The 16,834-nt window shown below is 41.8% G+C and overlaps 1 protein-coding gene across 8 annotated transcripts in view; it reads right to left on the bottom strand.

Annotated features, from left to right (window-relative positions):
- KYAT3 (kynurenine aminotransferase 3) overlaps positions 1-15,474 on the bottom strand; it is a 62,034-nt gene extending 46,560 nt beyond the window's left edge. The window contains exons 1-3 of one of the 8 annotated variants that reach the window (XM_045897261.3): positions 15,403-15,453; positions 12,308-12,391; positions 9,480-9,579 (exon numbers count right to left, since the gene is read on the bottom strand). In XM_045897261.3, coding sequence (XP_045753217.1) covers positions 9,480-9,578 — 99 coding nt within the window. In that variant the 5' untranslated portion in view covers position 9,579; positions 12,308-12,391; positions 15,403-15,453. Of the gene's footprint in view, positions 1-3,803; positions 3,857-9,479; positions 9,580-12,307; positions 12,392-15,037; positions 15,338-15,402 lie in introns of those variants that run through there. The other 7 variants (XM_064588877.1, XM_054512759.1, XM_045897263.3 and 4 more) reach the window with 7 other exon arrangements.
- Between the last annotated feature and the right edge of the window lie 1,360 nt (positions 15,475-16,834).

Below are 16,834 nucleotides of genomic sequence, written 5' to 3'. Positions count from 1 at the left end.
CTAAATTGTCTCAATATCCACGCAAGGCCTTGAACCAATAAGAGAAGACCTAATCATCCAGGAGTTAGTTATTTCTGTACTTACCCCTCTAATACTTGAGGGTCTTGCCAGTCTGGAAACCTATTGGGAGGGGATAGCAATTTGTCCAAATCTATTAACAAGACAGTTATCCCCCCTTTCCCAAATATCCTTTTGTTCCAAGTTCCACCTGACTCAAAATGGCTCACTGTGGCAGACCTCTGTTCAGCCTCTTTCAGCATCGCTGGAGATCCTGACAGCCAAGACCTATTTGCCCTGACTTAGAATAATCAACAATACATCTGGACAACTTGTATTCTGAGGCCAGGGTCCACAGAGTCCCCTTCTTATTTTTCCTACCTGCTCCACCGAGATATAAGTACCCCCCAGTTCCCCAGATAATCAACCTTTTTACAACATGTGGATGATCTCTTGCCATGCTCTGTTACTAATGAGGCATCCATACAAGATTCCATTTATTTGCTACAAGAGTTAGCTGAAAAAGGACATAAGGTATCTGAAGGAGAACTACAATCATCTCTGGACATTGTTCATTCCTTAGGTCATAAGCTATGTGCTGAAGGGATCCAGCTATCTCCAAAAAGAATTACACCAATCCAGGAATTCCCAAGGCCTACAATAAAGTGACATCCTCATGGACTTCTGGGTCTAGCTGGCTGTCACAGACTACAGGCTCCTAATTTTTATGGGCTTCCCCACTTTATGGACTTATTCAAATGTGGGTTCCTGAGCCCTTTTCCCTGGGAAGACCCACATGAACACGCCTTCTAAAACTGAAACAAACTTTAGAAGAGCCACCTGCCCTAGGGTTAACAAACTAGTCAAAACCTTTTACCTTATTTATACATGAAAAAGATAACCAAGCCCTGGGGATGCTCATGCGAGAACATGACAAACAACGGTGCTATTATCCCATGCAACTTGATTTCAGGTGCTCCCACCTATCCCCACCTACAGCTGCAGCTTTAGTCGGTAGAAGCCTCGGCAGAGCTAACCTTTTGGAAGTGATGTCTACTTAGAAACTCCACACGCTGTCCAAAGCCGCCTTAACCCTGGATTAACTTAACCTTTTTCTGCAAGCAGAATAGTTTCATGAAGTCCTTCTGCCTTTGCCACCCATCTTCATCTGTTGTAACATTCTTAATCCTGCCACATTATTACCCCTGCCTAATGAAGGTGAGCCCCACGACTGGGGGGGACTAGCATCCCACTTCATGACACCACACCCCGATCCAAGGCATACCCCTTTGACTAATTCTGATCTAATTTTGTTTATGGATGGGTCATACTGTAAAAATGTAAAAGGGAATTTCCAGGCTGGTTTTGCTGTTACCCCCCAATATGAACTACCTGGAAAGGGAAATCTCCCATAAGCTAAAATGGCCCAACAAACAGAGCTCCACACCCTCACCAGACTGTGCTGTCTATCAAAAGGGCAAACTGGTAATATTTATATGCTGACCGATACGCCATGGGGTTCGTCCATGAATTTGGAATGTTATGGAAACAAAGGGGTTTTCTCATGTCCACTGGGACCCCAATCAAAAATGGACAAGTACATGACCTCACTGCTCTTCTGTCTTCTGCAGTTGCTGTCCTCAAATATAGACACACACTAAAAAGACTAAGCCTGACTATCAGGGAAATGTCCCAGCTGACTTTCATGCAAAGGCAGCAGCAAGAGAATTTGTAAAGGTTGGGGCACATGTGGGTAAAGTCCATTCTGATTCTACAAAAACTGACCTCTTGTTGCCAGACTTGCCATCTTAATGTCCTTGTGATGTGGCAACAGTCTGCTCCTGAATCAGAAAAATTAGGATGGGCAAATAATGGCTGTAATTTCAATGAACAGTCAGGGATATGGGAAGCCCAAGATGGCCCCTTGGTTCTTCCCAACCCCTTGGCAAATTCTATTTTTTGATTTTTACATTCCTTCACCCACCATGGTGTGTTTAAAATAACTCAAATTATAAATAAAGTCTCCCAACAGGGGAGACTTCTACAAGACTGCAAAAAAACAGTTTAGTGTCTAACCTATCAGGTCCATAGTTCTGGAAAACCTATTTTTGTTCCCAGACACCTCAAACCTCCTCCCTCTGGACCTTTTGAACACCTGCTGCTGGACTTCACTCATTTGCCACCATTCTCGGATTATCAATATGTTCCTGTTATTGTTTGTATGTTTTCCAGCTGGCTAAAGTTTTTCCCTGCTGCAAGGCTAATGCCCTCACCGTGGCACAGAAACTGTTAGAAAACATGTTTCCCACTTGGGGTATACCTTCCATAATTTCCAGTGATCAAGGTACCCACTTCACTGAGAAAATCATACAAGTTTTAATAAAGGCCTTACAAACACCTCGGAATCATCACTGTCCCTATTACCCTCAATCATTGGCAAAGTCGAAAGAACTAATGGAATTTTCCAACCTAAAATCTCTAAGCTTACTGAAACTCCTGGACTCCCTTGGCCTAAGATGCTGCTGCTAGCTCTGTTGATAATTCACAGTATCACCCTTGGGAAACATAAACTTACTCCATACCAGATGGTCACTGGTAGGCCAAAGTCTGCTCGCATGCAACTTTCTGCTGATCCCTTCCCAGTAGGATCCCTTCTGCCCTCATGCCAGTATGACCAGCTACTGTAAGCTTTTAATGTCTAATGCTAAAGCCTACCATCAACAGGTTAAAGAAGCTTTCTCTGACCCCAGTTCAAAGGATCCTGTTGGGTCAGTCTGGAGCCTGGTGATTGGGTATTTTGGAAGCATGATTGGGGGGAGGGGAGGAAAAAGCAGCTCTCAAGCCACATTGGAAAGGATGTTCCTGACCACTGATATTGCAAAACTAGAGGGCACTGAGCCTTGCATACACATCTCACAGCTAAAGACGGCCCCACCTGACCTCTGGTCCTGTACAGATGCTGGAGACCTCGAAGTCAAATCGAAAAGGGAAGCCAAGGTGAACTGATTCTGCCCAAGATGCCAGATCAAGACTTCATACTTTAACATGAAATCTTTTTTTCTCCTCTTTCTTTCCTTTGGCATTCGCCTGGAAAGATAACACCTTCATGCGTCTCTCCCAGGCCATTGCTGGGGATGGTGGGGGGGTCACCTTTCAGATTGCTAGGTTTGTCATCAAAGATTCCAATCTGTCCATGATGCTAGAGACCCCCTGGTCCTCCCTGTGACTAATTTCTCTTCTTTTCCTAGTGTCACTGCAAACTACAACTGACTCCCCCAGAAGTCTCCCATTGATTTCAACGTTTACAGCCAGAACAACCTATGCCTTGTTTTTATCTTTCTTCAATGATGAGTGTACACACCCAATGAGACACAACTACTTATGTAAATCTTGGTACATCTGCACCCTCATGTTCTTGTGATCATCTAGCTTACATGTGGCCCCCCCCCCCCCCAAGACATCTCACCAGCAACATCCATCTTTGCAGGGTATTTAGAACAACTCATTCTCTCAGGCTAGGAGATTTTCTTCTGGTGGGTGGTGAAAACCTAACTGACCCCAGGCTTGAGAGGGTGAATGCAATAATTCCTGTGAATGAATTCATTAATAGCACCACCTAAAGGGAATGGTTTGTGTGTCTTTGTCTGTGGCAGTTAGCATTCTCCTTGGGCCTATGAATGCCTAGTTGGCCCACAGTTGGGCAATGACTCTTAAGTTAATTGTACCTCCAGCTTTTCACAAGCGAACTAAGATATCTCATTGGTTGACTTCCCTGAATTTATACCATTGAGATAAAAAAGACCTACCAGGAGGCATTCAGGATTCAGGATTTGCTTCTTTTTGGGAGGGCCATGCTTTCCTGGTTAGGAGTTAATGAAAACAAGATGTGATCAGAAACCTCTCCCTCACTTTTGAAGAAAATGCAGAATCTGTTGCTAATGGCATTGGTGCCCAACAGAGATCTTGAGCCTCACTGGCAAAAATTGTCCTTGATAATAGAACAGCTCTTGATTATCTTTTAGCTGAACAAGGAGGTGTCTGTGATGAGGGAGCAGAAGGCTAGCTGAGGACAAAACAGAAGCTGACACCCTACCCCCCCCAACATGGGATATATGTTACATTCCTCAGGCACTCCTGACTGCCCTAAAGGAAAAACAAATGGTTAACTGATAAAGATCACAGTCCTGCAGGACAGGAGTCTCCCTCAGTTTACAAATGTCCTAGTGATTTATAAGGAAGAAGCTTTCTTATCAATAACCTAACTTCCAGAGACCCGTAATTCAGTTTCCTGGAGCCTTAACATCACTCTCCCCTACATGAAATTGAGGCAGAAGGAAATGGGGGTCTCCATCAAACCTCACATATATTCTAAAACTTCATCATCTGTGCTGAGGCCAACACCACCTGTTGGGTCTGGATTAGCATGTCTGGGAAGTTGAAACTAAATTACATGAGATCACAGAAGGAAGTGACTCCTTCCATGGGGTCTTTCTTTGACTTATTTGATTTTGATTGGTTTGGGTCTTGGGACCATGGCTTTGAAGTGCACTCCAAACATTGGGAATTATCCTCCTTATAGTAATCATAATAATCTCCCTGATGTGTTCTATTCTCTCAAAAGCTTTAAATGCATGCATGTTTGCAGCTGCTAACCACCAAGCAAATGAGTGGACCATCTAAGGAATGAAGAAAATAACCAAATTAACGAATGTAAACTGAAAGTTGTGACCTGTGAATATCAAGAGGTTAAGCAGGAATATCATAACCTATAGGTACCACACAAAGAAACAATGAAAACTGTGAATTTCAGACTGGTAGTTGAGTGGTGCTAATGCCTTAAATTTTTTTTTTTAATTTTATTTTTATGTTATGTTAGTCACCATTCATTACATCATTAGTTTTTGATGCAGTGTTCCATGATTCATTGTTTGCGTATAACACCCAGGGCTCCATTCAATACGGACCTTCCTTAATATCCATCATCAGGCTAATCCATCCCCCCCAACCCCCTCCCCTCTAAAACCCTCAGTTTGTTTCTCAGAGTCCATAGTCTCTCATGGTTCATCTCCCCCTCCAATCTCCCCCCCTTCATTTTTCCCTTCCTACTATCTTCTTTTAACATATAATGTATTATTTGTTTCAGAGGTACAGGTCTGTGATTCATCAGCCTTACACAATTCACAGTGCTCACCATAGCACATACCCTCATGTCTATCACCCAGCCACCCCATCCCTCCCACCCCCACCACTCCAACAACCCTCAGTTTGTTTCCTGAGATTAAGAATTCCTCATATCAGTGAGATCATATGATACTTGTCTTTCTCTGATTAACTTATTTCACTAAGCATAATAACCTCTAATTCCATCCATGTCGTTGCAAATGGCAAGATTTGGGGGGTTTTTTTGATGGCTGCATAACATTCCATTATATATACATACCACCTCTTCTCTACCCATTCATCTGTTGATGGACGCCTAGGCTCTTTCCATAGTTTGGCTACTGCGGACATTGCTGCTATAAACATTGGGGTGCATGTACCCCTTCAGATCACTACATTTGTATCTGTGGGGTAAATATCCAGTAGTGCAATTGCTGGGTCATAGGGTAGTTCTATTTTCAACTTTTTGAGGACCCTCCATACTGTTTTCCAGAGTGGCTGCACCAGCTTGCATTCCCACCAACAGTGTACGAGGGTTCCCCTTTCTCTGCATCCTTGCCAACATCTGTTGTTTCCTGACTTGTTAATTTTAGCCATTCTGACTGGTGTGAGGTGGTATCTCACTGAGGTTTTGATTTGGATTTCCCTGATGCCGAGCGATGTTGAGCACTCTTCCATGTTCCTGTTAGCCATTTGGATGTCTTCTTTGCAGAAATGTCTGTTCGTGTCTTCTGCCCATTTCTTGATTGGATTAGTTATTCTCTGGGTGTTGAGTTTGATAGTTCTTTATAGATTTTGGATACTAGCCCTTTATCTGATATGTCATTTGCAAATATCTTCTCCCATTCTGTTGGATGTCTTTTGGTTTTGTTGACTGTTTCTTTTGCTGTGCAAAAGCTTTTTATCTTGATGAAGTCCCAAGAGTTCATTTTTGCCCTTGCTTCCCTTGCCTTTGACGATGTTTCTAGGAAGAAATTGCTGTGGCTGAGGTCAAAGAGTTTGCTGCCTGTGTTCTCCTTTAGGATGTTGATGGACTCCTGTCTCACATTGAGGTCTTTCAACCATTTTGAGTCTATTTTTGTGTGTGGTGTAAGGAAATGGTCCAGTTTCATTCTTTGCATGTGGCTGTCCAATTTTCCCAACACCATTTGTTAAAGAGACTGTCTTTTTTCCTTTGGACATTCTTTCCTGCTTTGTCGAAGATTAGTTGACCATAGACTTGAGGGTCCATTTCTGAGCTCTCTATTCTGTTCCATTGATTATGTGTCTGTTTTTGTGCCATCATCAAGAGTCTTGATGATGACAGCTTTGTAATAAAGCTTGAAGTCCGGAATTGTGATGCCACCAGCTTTGCTTTTCTTTTTCAACATTCCTCTGGCTATTTGGGGTCTTTTCTGGTTCCATACAAATTTTAGGATTATTTTTTCCATTTCTTTGAAAAAAGTGGATGGTATTTTGATAGGGATTACATTAAATGTGTAGACTGCTCTAGGTAGCATTGACATTTCCACAATATTTGTTCTTCCAATCCATGAGCATTGGATTGGAACATAGTGGTTATGGGTCTGGTCAGGTTTTCTATTTTTCCATTTCTTTGTGTCTTCCTCAATTTCTTTCATGAGTATTCTATAGTTTTCTGAGTACAGATTCTTTGCCTCTTTGGTTAGATTTATTCCCAGGTATCTTATGGTTTTGGGTGCAATTGTAAATGGGATCGACTCCTTAATTTCTCTTTCTTCTGTCTTGTTGTTGGTGTATAGAAATGCAACTGATTTCTGTGCATTGATTTTATATCCTGCCACTTTACTGAATTGCTGTATGAGTTCTAGCAGTTTTGGGGTGGAGTCTTTGGGGTTTTCCACGCAAAGTATCATATCATCTGCAAAGAGTGAGAGTTTGACTTCTTTGCTGATTTGGATGCCTTTTATTTCTTTTTGTTGTCTGATTGCTGTGGCTAGGACTTCTAATACTATGTTGAATAGCAGTGGTGATAGTGGACATCCCTGTCGTGTTCCTGACCTTAGGGGGAAAGCTCTCAGTTTTTCCCCATTGAGAATGATATTCGCTGTAGGTTTTTTATAGATGGCTTTTATGATATTGAGGTATGTACCCTCTATCCCTATACTCTGAAGAGTTTTGATCAAGAAAGGATGCTGTACTTTGTCAAATGATTTTTCTGCATCTATTGAGAGGATCATATGATTCTTGTTCTTTCTTTTGTTAATGTATTGTATCACGTTGATTGATTTGCGGATGTTGAACCAACCTTGTAGCCCAGGGATAAATCCCACTTGGTCGTGGTGAATAATCCTTTTAATGTACTGTTGTTGGATAGACCCTTTAAGTAGGATATAGTGTCCTTCCTCATCTCTTATTATAGTTTTTGCTTTAAAATCTAATTTGTCTGATATAAGGATTGCCACCCCAGCTTTCTTTTGATGTCCATTAGCATGGTAAATGGCTTTCCATCCCCTCACTTTCAATCTGGAGGGTTCTTTGGGTCTAAAATGAGTCTCTTGCAGGCAGCACATTGATGGGTCTTGTTTTTTTATCCAATCTGATACCCTGTGTCTTTTGATTGGGGCATTTAGCCCATTTACATTCATGGTAACTATTGAAAGATATGAATTTAGTGCCATTGTATTGCCTGTAAGCTGTTACTTTATATTGTCTCTATTCCTTTCTGGTCTATGTTACTTTTGGGCTCTCTATTTGCTTAGAGCACCCATTTCAATATTTCTTATAGGGCTGGTTTGGTGTTTGCAAATTCTTTTAGTTTTTGTTTGTCCTGGAAGCTTTTTATCTCTCCTTCAATTTTCAATGACAGCCTAGCTGGATATAGTATTCTTGTAATGCCTTAAATTTTGATCACATCTCTTAGTTACTTAGAGAATCGAGAATTGTTAAAAACAAAACCACAAGCCCAAAATGATGTCACTTAGACCAAATTCCCAAACTGGGGTTTAATATTTAATCTAATTGCACTTTCAACCTCTCCCAGAAATGTAGTCTTAACCAGTCAACCAGGAATTTTTCAATTAGTACCAAAGAGTCTACCACATGGGCCCCTCACATCCCCCAAAGAAAGATGAAGTAATCTGCATGCTAAGACCCCTTGCTTCCCTCCTACCCCCAAGGGAAAGCCACCTGGCCTGGAATTAATTACTTTCCTTTGCTAATTACTTTCTTTCCCCACCCTCCTTCTACAAAAACCTTCCATGTTGTACAACTCCCTGGGGCTCTTCTCTGCTCCTGGATGGAATGGGTGCCCTGTTCATGAGTCATTTAATAAAGCCAGGTAGATCTTCAAATTTTCTCAGTTGGGTTTTGTTTCTTTAACAGTATCATCTAGTACCAAATCCATATTCATATTTTTCTGACTGCCTTTAAAAATATCTTTTTTATGGGGGTGCCTGGGTGGCTCAGTCGGTTAAGAGTCTGACTCTTGATTTCAGCTTAGGTCATGCTCTCAGGGTCACGAGATGATGGAGCCCCAAGATGGGCTCCGTGCTCAGCGGGGAGTCTGCTTCCCCTTTCCCTCTCCCTCTGTCTCTCCTCCCTGCTCCTGCATATATGCTCTTTCTCTCTCAAAAAAATTAAAAAATATATATATCTTTTTTACATTTCAGTTGATTGCATCAAGTTCCTAAACAAGGTCCACACACTGTATTTGGTGGATGAAGTACTCAAGCCTCTTTTCATCCTACAGCAGTCCTTCTGAAATTACCCTCTCCCACTTTTCTCCCATGCCACTGGCTTATTGAAGAAATTGGGTCAGTTATCTATCCTGTGGTTATGGCCCACATTTTGGATTTGTTTGCTTTTCCATGATTTCCTCAATCTGCCATATTTTTTATCAACTGGAAGTTACGGGGCCAGCACTGATAGTCACTATAATATCCTATCTTGAGTAAACAAGGCATGCCCTTCCTTGAGAGTGCTAGAGCTAGACAGGCATGAGTGTGGTATTTTGGTCATGCCACTTAAAAGCTGTGACCTTGGGCAAGTTACTACACCTACCTAAACCTCCACTTTCTCACTTACAAAGCAGGAATATAACAATTCATAACTTGAAAAGTTTTATAAAGATAAAATGAGATAATGAGTAGGCAATGCCCAGCCCTGTGTCTGATACGCACACACACAAGCAGTAGCTCAGAGAATGTCAGCTCTAACAATGACAAAAGATACCTCCAGTTCACATAGCATAGAAAGACTCATTCCAATAAAAGGCTTATAAAGTACCTGAAAAATTGTATCTTTTTTTGACATAGCAGGATATGTACAATATTTATCTGTATAAGTGATTAAGCAATACCTACAGCAGAAGTAGGGAGTCCAAGGATTTTTGAAGAAGAAATTGTCTTCAGGAATTTTGCTCTACTGTCAAGGGAGCAGAGTCTCCTCTGGGCCAAAAACATGCTACAGAATTAAAAAAAAAACTTTAAAAGGAAGAAAATATATGATACTTACATCACTATTAGTCACTTGCAGCTATCTAATAGACCATAAGCGTCTATAAAATATAAGTAAAAATTGCTGATAGCTGTTTTCTTTCTATATGTAATCTGTCATCACTAGAATCATTCTAATAGAATCCTCCTTATCTTAAAAAAATTTATGCATATGTCATTTTAAACTAGAGGTATGTAAGGGTATTGTAAATTCAAAAAATAAGTCTCTAATTTGGTCAAGAGCACAAAATTACAATAAGTAAAAGTTTCATTTGTAGCAGCTATAAAAAACAGAATATTTCAATCTAGGAACTATTCAAATTTCTTAATTTTCTGGATAGTAGTCACTGGTAAAACAGCACTATTTTTGACAGTCAATTAAAGTGGTTACAAACAGAATTTAATAAGTTGTTTGAGAAGGATTATAGCAAGTCCTTGACAAATATAAAGAATATACGAATGAATCTTAGGTTATTTTCATAGATGGTACTTTCCTCAACAATCCCATAGAGAGCTAGCAAGTTATTTCAATAGATTCCAGTTACATAACAGGCATGCATTCTGAATTACATCTCTACCTATAAGGAAAACTGTTATCAAAGAAATATGAAATTCTATTATTATACTGCCACTTACAAGTATAAGAAAACTAAGTTTCCTAAAAAAATCCAACTGTATAAGAAGAAACTTCTTGTAAGGTTTTACTCTGAGAATGTTGTAGTGGATGGCACTTCCTCTATCTCTAGTAGTTAATTAAACTTTAGAAAAAGAGACATACTCTACGGATTCAAAGGAATCCACTGAAGCCAGCTAGCTATGAATCTTTTTAAGTTACCAAAATGTTAAGGCTACAGAAAGCTCTAAAGGTGAGAAATAATGTATTGGATGTTTCTTAAAAAGTTAAATATAAAATCCTGACGCTGTCAACAAAATCTCAGCTTAAAATGACAGCCTCTTAGCCGTTCGACACCAGATCAGCTTATTTAAATTCTCTGCAAAGCACTTTTGTTGCTGTTGTTTGGTTGGTCACTCATTCACTCATTTGATGCTTCATGAGCAGGGACCTGGTGTGTTTAGTTTACCACTGCATTCGCTGGCACAGAGTAGACACTTGATAAGTAAAAGTATTAAATGACTGAATAAATACATAAAATCACACTATAAATTAATGATTTAAGTGGACTATTTATGATGCCTCTTATGAAATACTGATTCTTTTTGTAAAGTAAATAATTACCCCTTATGTTGTAAGTCTTTCAAGTTGAAGAACAGGTTTTCTTAAATCAAGAAATGCCTATTCTCGTGTCATTACCTGTTCCATTCAGGAATAAAATATTAACTAGGTTAGGCAATAGGGATTGTTTTAAGGAAAGATATTACCAAACAACAGGAACAACATCAAAAAATCTTTATTGAGTATCATGGAGTTATTTGATTTAGGATAATATAGTTGTAATTCCCAGCAAATAAATGTCCATTTAAGTTCAGCCTAATTTCTTAGGCATTTAAGCAAGTATAAGCAAAATGCTTTCTTACAAGCAGACAAATGAGAGAAACCTCTTCTATTTTCTTGAGATAAACTAGGTGAAAAAACAGCACTAGGAACCAGGATACCTCAATTCTAGTCTTTATTCTGATATTTAAAAAAAGTTTTCTATCCTTGGACAAGTCACTGATTCTTGCTGAACCTCAGTTCCCTCATTTTTCAAAACAGATGAATACACGAACCCTTGATTTGAAGGTAAAGTCAGAAGGTGCTGGTAAGTCAATGACTGATCATGTGTGAGCTTAGACACCAACTCTTAGGAGATTTCACTCCACACTGGCTGATCCATGCCCTCTGCCCACCAGGTCTCAGTGCCCATTCTCCTTAGGGAGTTAACACTAAATCCACCTGTTTTCATCTGGAAATCCCAACTCCTAAATCCCGCATCATCTCTAGCTACCTTCAACAGTATATTACCTCCATGATACAATGTACTCCCTGGCAAGTGACCCAGTTCTTCATTTCTCTTCCACCTTCCATACCTTCCACTGTGTCTTTTGGAACAGATGGACCAAAATCAGCAAATTCCAATGTATCTTTACGTTCTCAGAGTGTTTTCCTTGCTTTAACGCAAATCTTACTGTTCCCTGAAGATACCACTTCTATGTTCCTCAGTGCTGGCTTTTGTTCTTATATGCTGCACCTAAGTCTTTCCTGTTGTCCCTTTTACCAGTGCCAGACTATTAGTTCCCTCATCTGCCTCACTAATGTTATCTCCTGGCCTGCTGATAACTTCCTGTCATTGTTAAAGATTTTGTCATTAGGCATACAGTTTTCTACTCAACGCAAAGTACTGTGATCATCCCAGATAATTTCAATGGCTTCAGAGATGATCCTCCCAACAGCTGACAACCCCATGTCCATTGGTCTTCTGCTCCATTCCACTGTAGTCACTTTCCTATCATTATATCCTGACCCTGCACCTTGCCATTACCTCAATCTGGTCTAATTCCAAAAGAACTAATTGAAACATTCTGCTCTTTGACCATAAACTACCATCCCTTTCAATTAATTATTCTGTTCTTCAATATTATCAAGATCTCTAGGAGGCTTCCTCTCCTTTTCCCAGTCAGCCTTCCCTTTCCTTTATTTTCCAATTTAGATACCAGCTCCACCACTTTGATAATGTTCTTGACAATGTCCTACCCACCTTGTCTGTCCTTTCACCTGTCTGCAGCACTCTAGCACTGGATGAACTCTGGAACAGAGTCTGGTTTTCTCAAGCTGTGGAATGCTGGGGAAAGTCACACAGGATATGTTTGGTTTCACCATAAATTCATGGTCATTAATCTCAAATTGAATCCCAACACTCTCCAGCATTTATACTATATTTTACAGGGGAAGGATGGCAGAATATGCCACCCCAAAATATCCCACTTTAGAATAAGAATTATTTTGAGCTAAAGGCACTTGAGAAACAGCAAATGCAAGAAGAGCAATCTGATTCCTCTCCTTCTTTCTGAAAACAGGAGATAGAAATTCCCATGTGAAAGGTGCTCTCCCTGCACAGGAGAAAAGAATCATTCTTACATGGGAAGTTGAAGCTGAGAGAATTCTGTAAACATAGACCTTGTTAAAAATAATTCTTACCTTCCTTTAGCCTCCCCAAATATTTTGGTTACTTTTCCACAATTGCTTCTCCATGTTCAACCTAGTATAAAAGCATTTGTTTTTGCCACTTCTTCGGGTCTTCATTTTCTTATGAGGACTCCTGTGTCACGTAGAACTTACATTAAATGTGTGTGCTCTTTTCCTGTTATCTGCCTTATGGCAGTTTAATTCTCAGGCCCAGCTGGAAAACTTCAAAGGACAGGCCATAGTTCTCTCCCATAGTCCAGAATGATTATTTTAATTTTTCCCACACTCCTCTAACCCAAAAGCTCTTTATTCTAAGTAGATGACCTTGTTTCCTATCACAGTGAAAACAGAAGCTATCAGATTTACCATTTCAATTTACCTGAATTGAAAATACCAAACCCCCCAAATCCTTTTATTCTTCCTTTCTATTATAATAAAGAAACTGACCCTCCCACAAAAGGATAATTCTTCCTCCCATGACTAAGATCTCATTCACTCCTAGTTCTATGGACACCTTGCTCCACTGATTTTTACCCCTTTCTCTGGTATATGCAACTTTCCTTGCTCACATCTCTTCTGGTTAAAAAACAATAAATACAAAATATAAACAAAAACTAAAACTCCTGACACCTCCCTGTTGCTCATTTCCTCTTCAAATCAAAACTTTCCTGTTACTTTCTCTTGAGAGCAAAGGTTTTAAAAAGTTATGTCTCAGTTGTCTTCTTTTCCTCAATCTATGCTCTCCAACCTGGTGCAATCTGACTTTTGTACCCATTACTCCACAGAGGCGGCTCTTGCTCAAGTCAGTTTTGACCTTCATATTGTTAAGTCCAGTGAACATCTGGCAATTTTCTCACTCTCCTTGAGCTCTCTGCAAGTTTTAGATACTGCTGGTCAAGCCCTGTCTCCCCCCAGAAACACCATGTTCCCTTGGCTTTTGATATACTACAGTCCCTCCCTTCCCTCCTACCACTCCTCCAATCCGCCATTAAATGATGGAATTTCTCAATACCCACATCCAGACTCTCTTCTCAGTCATTAATCTCTCACTAAGTAATCTGATTGTGGGAGGAACTGTGGGGGCATCAGTGAAAAAAAAGGCTCCAAAGAAATCTAAGTAGGCTGACATACAGATTCTGAGCCTCCGAGACTATTTTTCTTCTGCGCTTTACATAAACACATTTTGACCAGAACTTTCTAAAGCAATTAACGTTCCATACATATATTCACAAATAACAAAAATAGATTAACAAATTTGGATGTCATTGAAAAGCTGGAGAAAATCCAAATATATATGCTTTTAATTCTAAACAATATTTTCTTTTTTTTCTTTTCTTTTTTTTTTTTTTTTGTAGTTTCTCCTTAAAAACAATGTTCTATGAAGAAAACCAGGCAATTGTGAATCAAGGTGATCTGGTAAACCCGATTATGGCATATTGTAAATAAAGTCACCTCCATATTCAAATACGCATGATCAATAGAAAATTAAAGTTATTTCTTATCATTGGAGTAAACTATCTAAAATGAAAATACAGAAGGTATGTGCAGCAGAAGCTGAGACGGCTGGTGCCCTGTTGGGGGGGTGGCAGAATCCACAGCTACAACGTAAGCAAAGCGGTCAAAATGAATTGTATCAAGTTTGAAACTCGGGCGTTAAACCCAAGTGATCAATTTAGATAGAACCACCTTGCATGTGCGGAGGAGAGGCAGGAAGAGATTTAGGTCATTTGACAAAGTTCAGAACGTTTAGATTAACTGCAAGCTCAAGGAACGGTAAGGTGAGCGACTGCAAAAGAGGCTGATGCCAATCAACGCACAGCCCACGCTGTGAAGTTTGAACAAAGGTTATTTCTCCTTTATTCTCTCCCTGCCTTTCCACTTCTAGAATGTTTATAAGGTTCGCCGGTGCAACAGATGGCATCTAGAAGGTGCCCAGGTACTGGGAAGTACGGCGGGAATAGTAAGCCTCAAAGTCCTGTCACTGGAGCAAGAATGGAAAAAATCAGCCATCGTTAGCGCGAGCTAAAGGAGAGAGGATTCTGAAACCGCTGAAAATGGGTTCGTGGAATATAAATGTGCCCAGCGTAAGAAGTGGGGCTGCCCGGTTTCCATGAGAAGGAATGAGGCTTCGGCCCAGCACGAGGTGACACTTTCGGCACCGCCGGCGGCCGCCGTGGAAGTGAGCGAGCACTTGAATTCTCGCCTAGGCGGCGGAAGGGAACGGGGGTCGCCCCCATAAAGCGGCAGATCGGGCTGTTTTGCTCTTTTTAACGACACATTTCAGATTCCGCACTTCACTTACACGGCAGGAGAACAGCCTTCGTTTGCTTTCTTATTGGGAATCCCGGCTATGGATGAACTGGAGTCGGTGTTTCCACAATGCCAGAGTTGTCAAATCAAGAGCAAAAGGGGGCACAAAGCCTCTTTTGGACGACCGGGGTGCAGGCGCCGCGCGCCGCGAGGCCAGCCACCTCCCCAGAGGAAACGTAGTTCCAGCGCGGACGCCGGCTCCCGAGCGCGAGTCCGAGCGCTGAAGGAGATCCAGCCCGGCTCCCGGTCTCGCCAGGCGCGCCGCTCCGGCGGCCGCCCCCCCTCCCTCCCTCCCGGCCTCGCTCCACACGACTCCGCGCGCCGGGCCCCGGGGCGCCCGCCTGGCGCCGCACTCACCTCCAGCGCGCGACAGCCTCGCCTCCCCGGGCTCCGGGCGCGCCTGCGCTCCTGGGCCGGGTGGGGAGGGACTCGGACGTGGAGGCGGAGCCTGGGCGCGGCTGGGGGCGGGGTCGGGATGCAGAACGCGCATTGGCTGAGGCGTCGGCCGCGAGCGCGGACTGGTTGGCGCGGGATGCGGGGCTGGGAGTAAGGGCATCGTCCGTAGGCTGCCCTGGGTAGGTGGAGGTGCGGGGCCGCGTTCGGTCCGCAGGATAGAGGCGGGTCTGGGCCAGGGGATGGGACGGGGAGAGGACCTGGAGATGGCCGGGGGTTGGGGATGAAGATTAGGCCCAGGGCCCTAATTAGATGTGTGTCCTTGATTTGGGTTGGGGTGGGTTATAGGACAAGGACTGATCTGGAAGAAAGGGCACACTGGGGCACTGCACTTAGGTCAGGGAAGAGTTGTAGATAGAATAATGTTGGAGGGTGCCTGAGAGAAGGCGAGCCTAAAGAGAATGTGGAAAGGGATTTGTAGATGTATTCATCGCCTGTGATGGGGGTGAGAAAAAAAGCAGGAATTTACATTTCTGAATAGGAAAAAAGAGAGTTTGATTAGAGAACTGAGAAGGAAAGGGGTGTGACCTGGAGGAAAATGCACGACATCTTAAAAGAGAAGAAAAACTCGCCAAAGAGAAAAGGACACCACCTGTCCGTTAGGGGAGGTGGTGGAAAGCACAGTTTTGTTAAGAATCAAATTTCACAATTAGATTTTCTTCCTCTCCTATTTTAAGAAGGTGAGAAGATAGATGAAGTGAGAGTGGCAGTAGCATTGTTACTCAGGCCTAGAGGAAAGAACAGAGACAATCTGTGGTTGAAGGAATATACTCTTCAACTAGGTACAAGGAGGTTTAGGAGACAATTAGGTGCCTGGAGAAATTACTGGATGCAACAGAGACGCTAGCCCTAAATTGTGAACTATTGTGAAGGCCATCCAGTTGTCAGTATTTTCCAGCAATTTGTCAATACTCTACCTATTTGCTGGAGAATATTGGTAGTCCAGAAGACCACCAAGAACACACCTGTAGTCAGAAAATTGGTTATATTACTCGTTGCAATGAGGGAGAACACACACCTTGGGGAACCATGGGGTCATTTCAATAACAGGGCGTTAGAAATGACTTATTATAAAATTTGGGCATGTATTAGATGATGTGGGGGGAGGATTCAAGGAAAGGGAGAGTCATTCTGTTTTGGGCGCTGTCAGGAAGTAGAGGCAACTGTAATATGAGGTACCATATGACATTTTATATAGAAGGAGGGAGGAAAATTGCAAGGCTAAATCCGTAATTGGTAAAGAGGCAACAATTTTACTAGATGGGAGAGGAGGAAATTTAGTATCTTTGCAGTTTTCACAATGACCTTGTTTTTAAATCTGTGTTTAGGCAAGGTT

Source organism: Mirounga angustirostris, unplaced genomic scaffold (assembly GCF_029215605.1).
Source record: "Mirounga angustirostris isolate CCGP_5_RB_7025 unplaced genomic scaffold, mMirAng1.0.hap1 SCAF_4, whole genome shotgun sequence".
In the NCBI taxonomy this organism is placed as follows: Eukaryota; Metazoa; Chordata; class Mammalia; order Carnivora; family Phocidae; genus Mirounga; species Mirounga angustirostris.
This window is presented reverse-complemented; position numbering and strand designations above follow the sequence as displayed.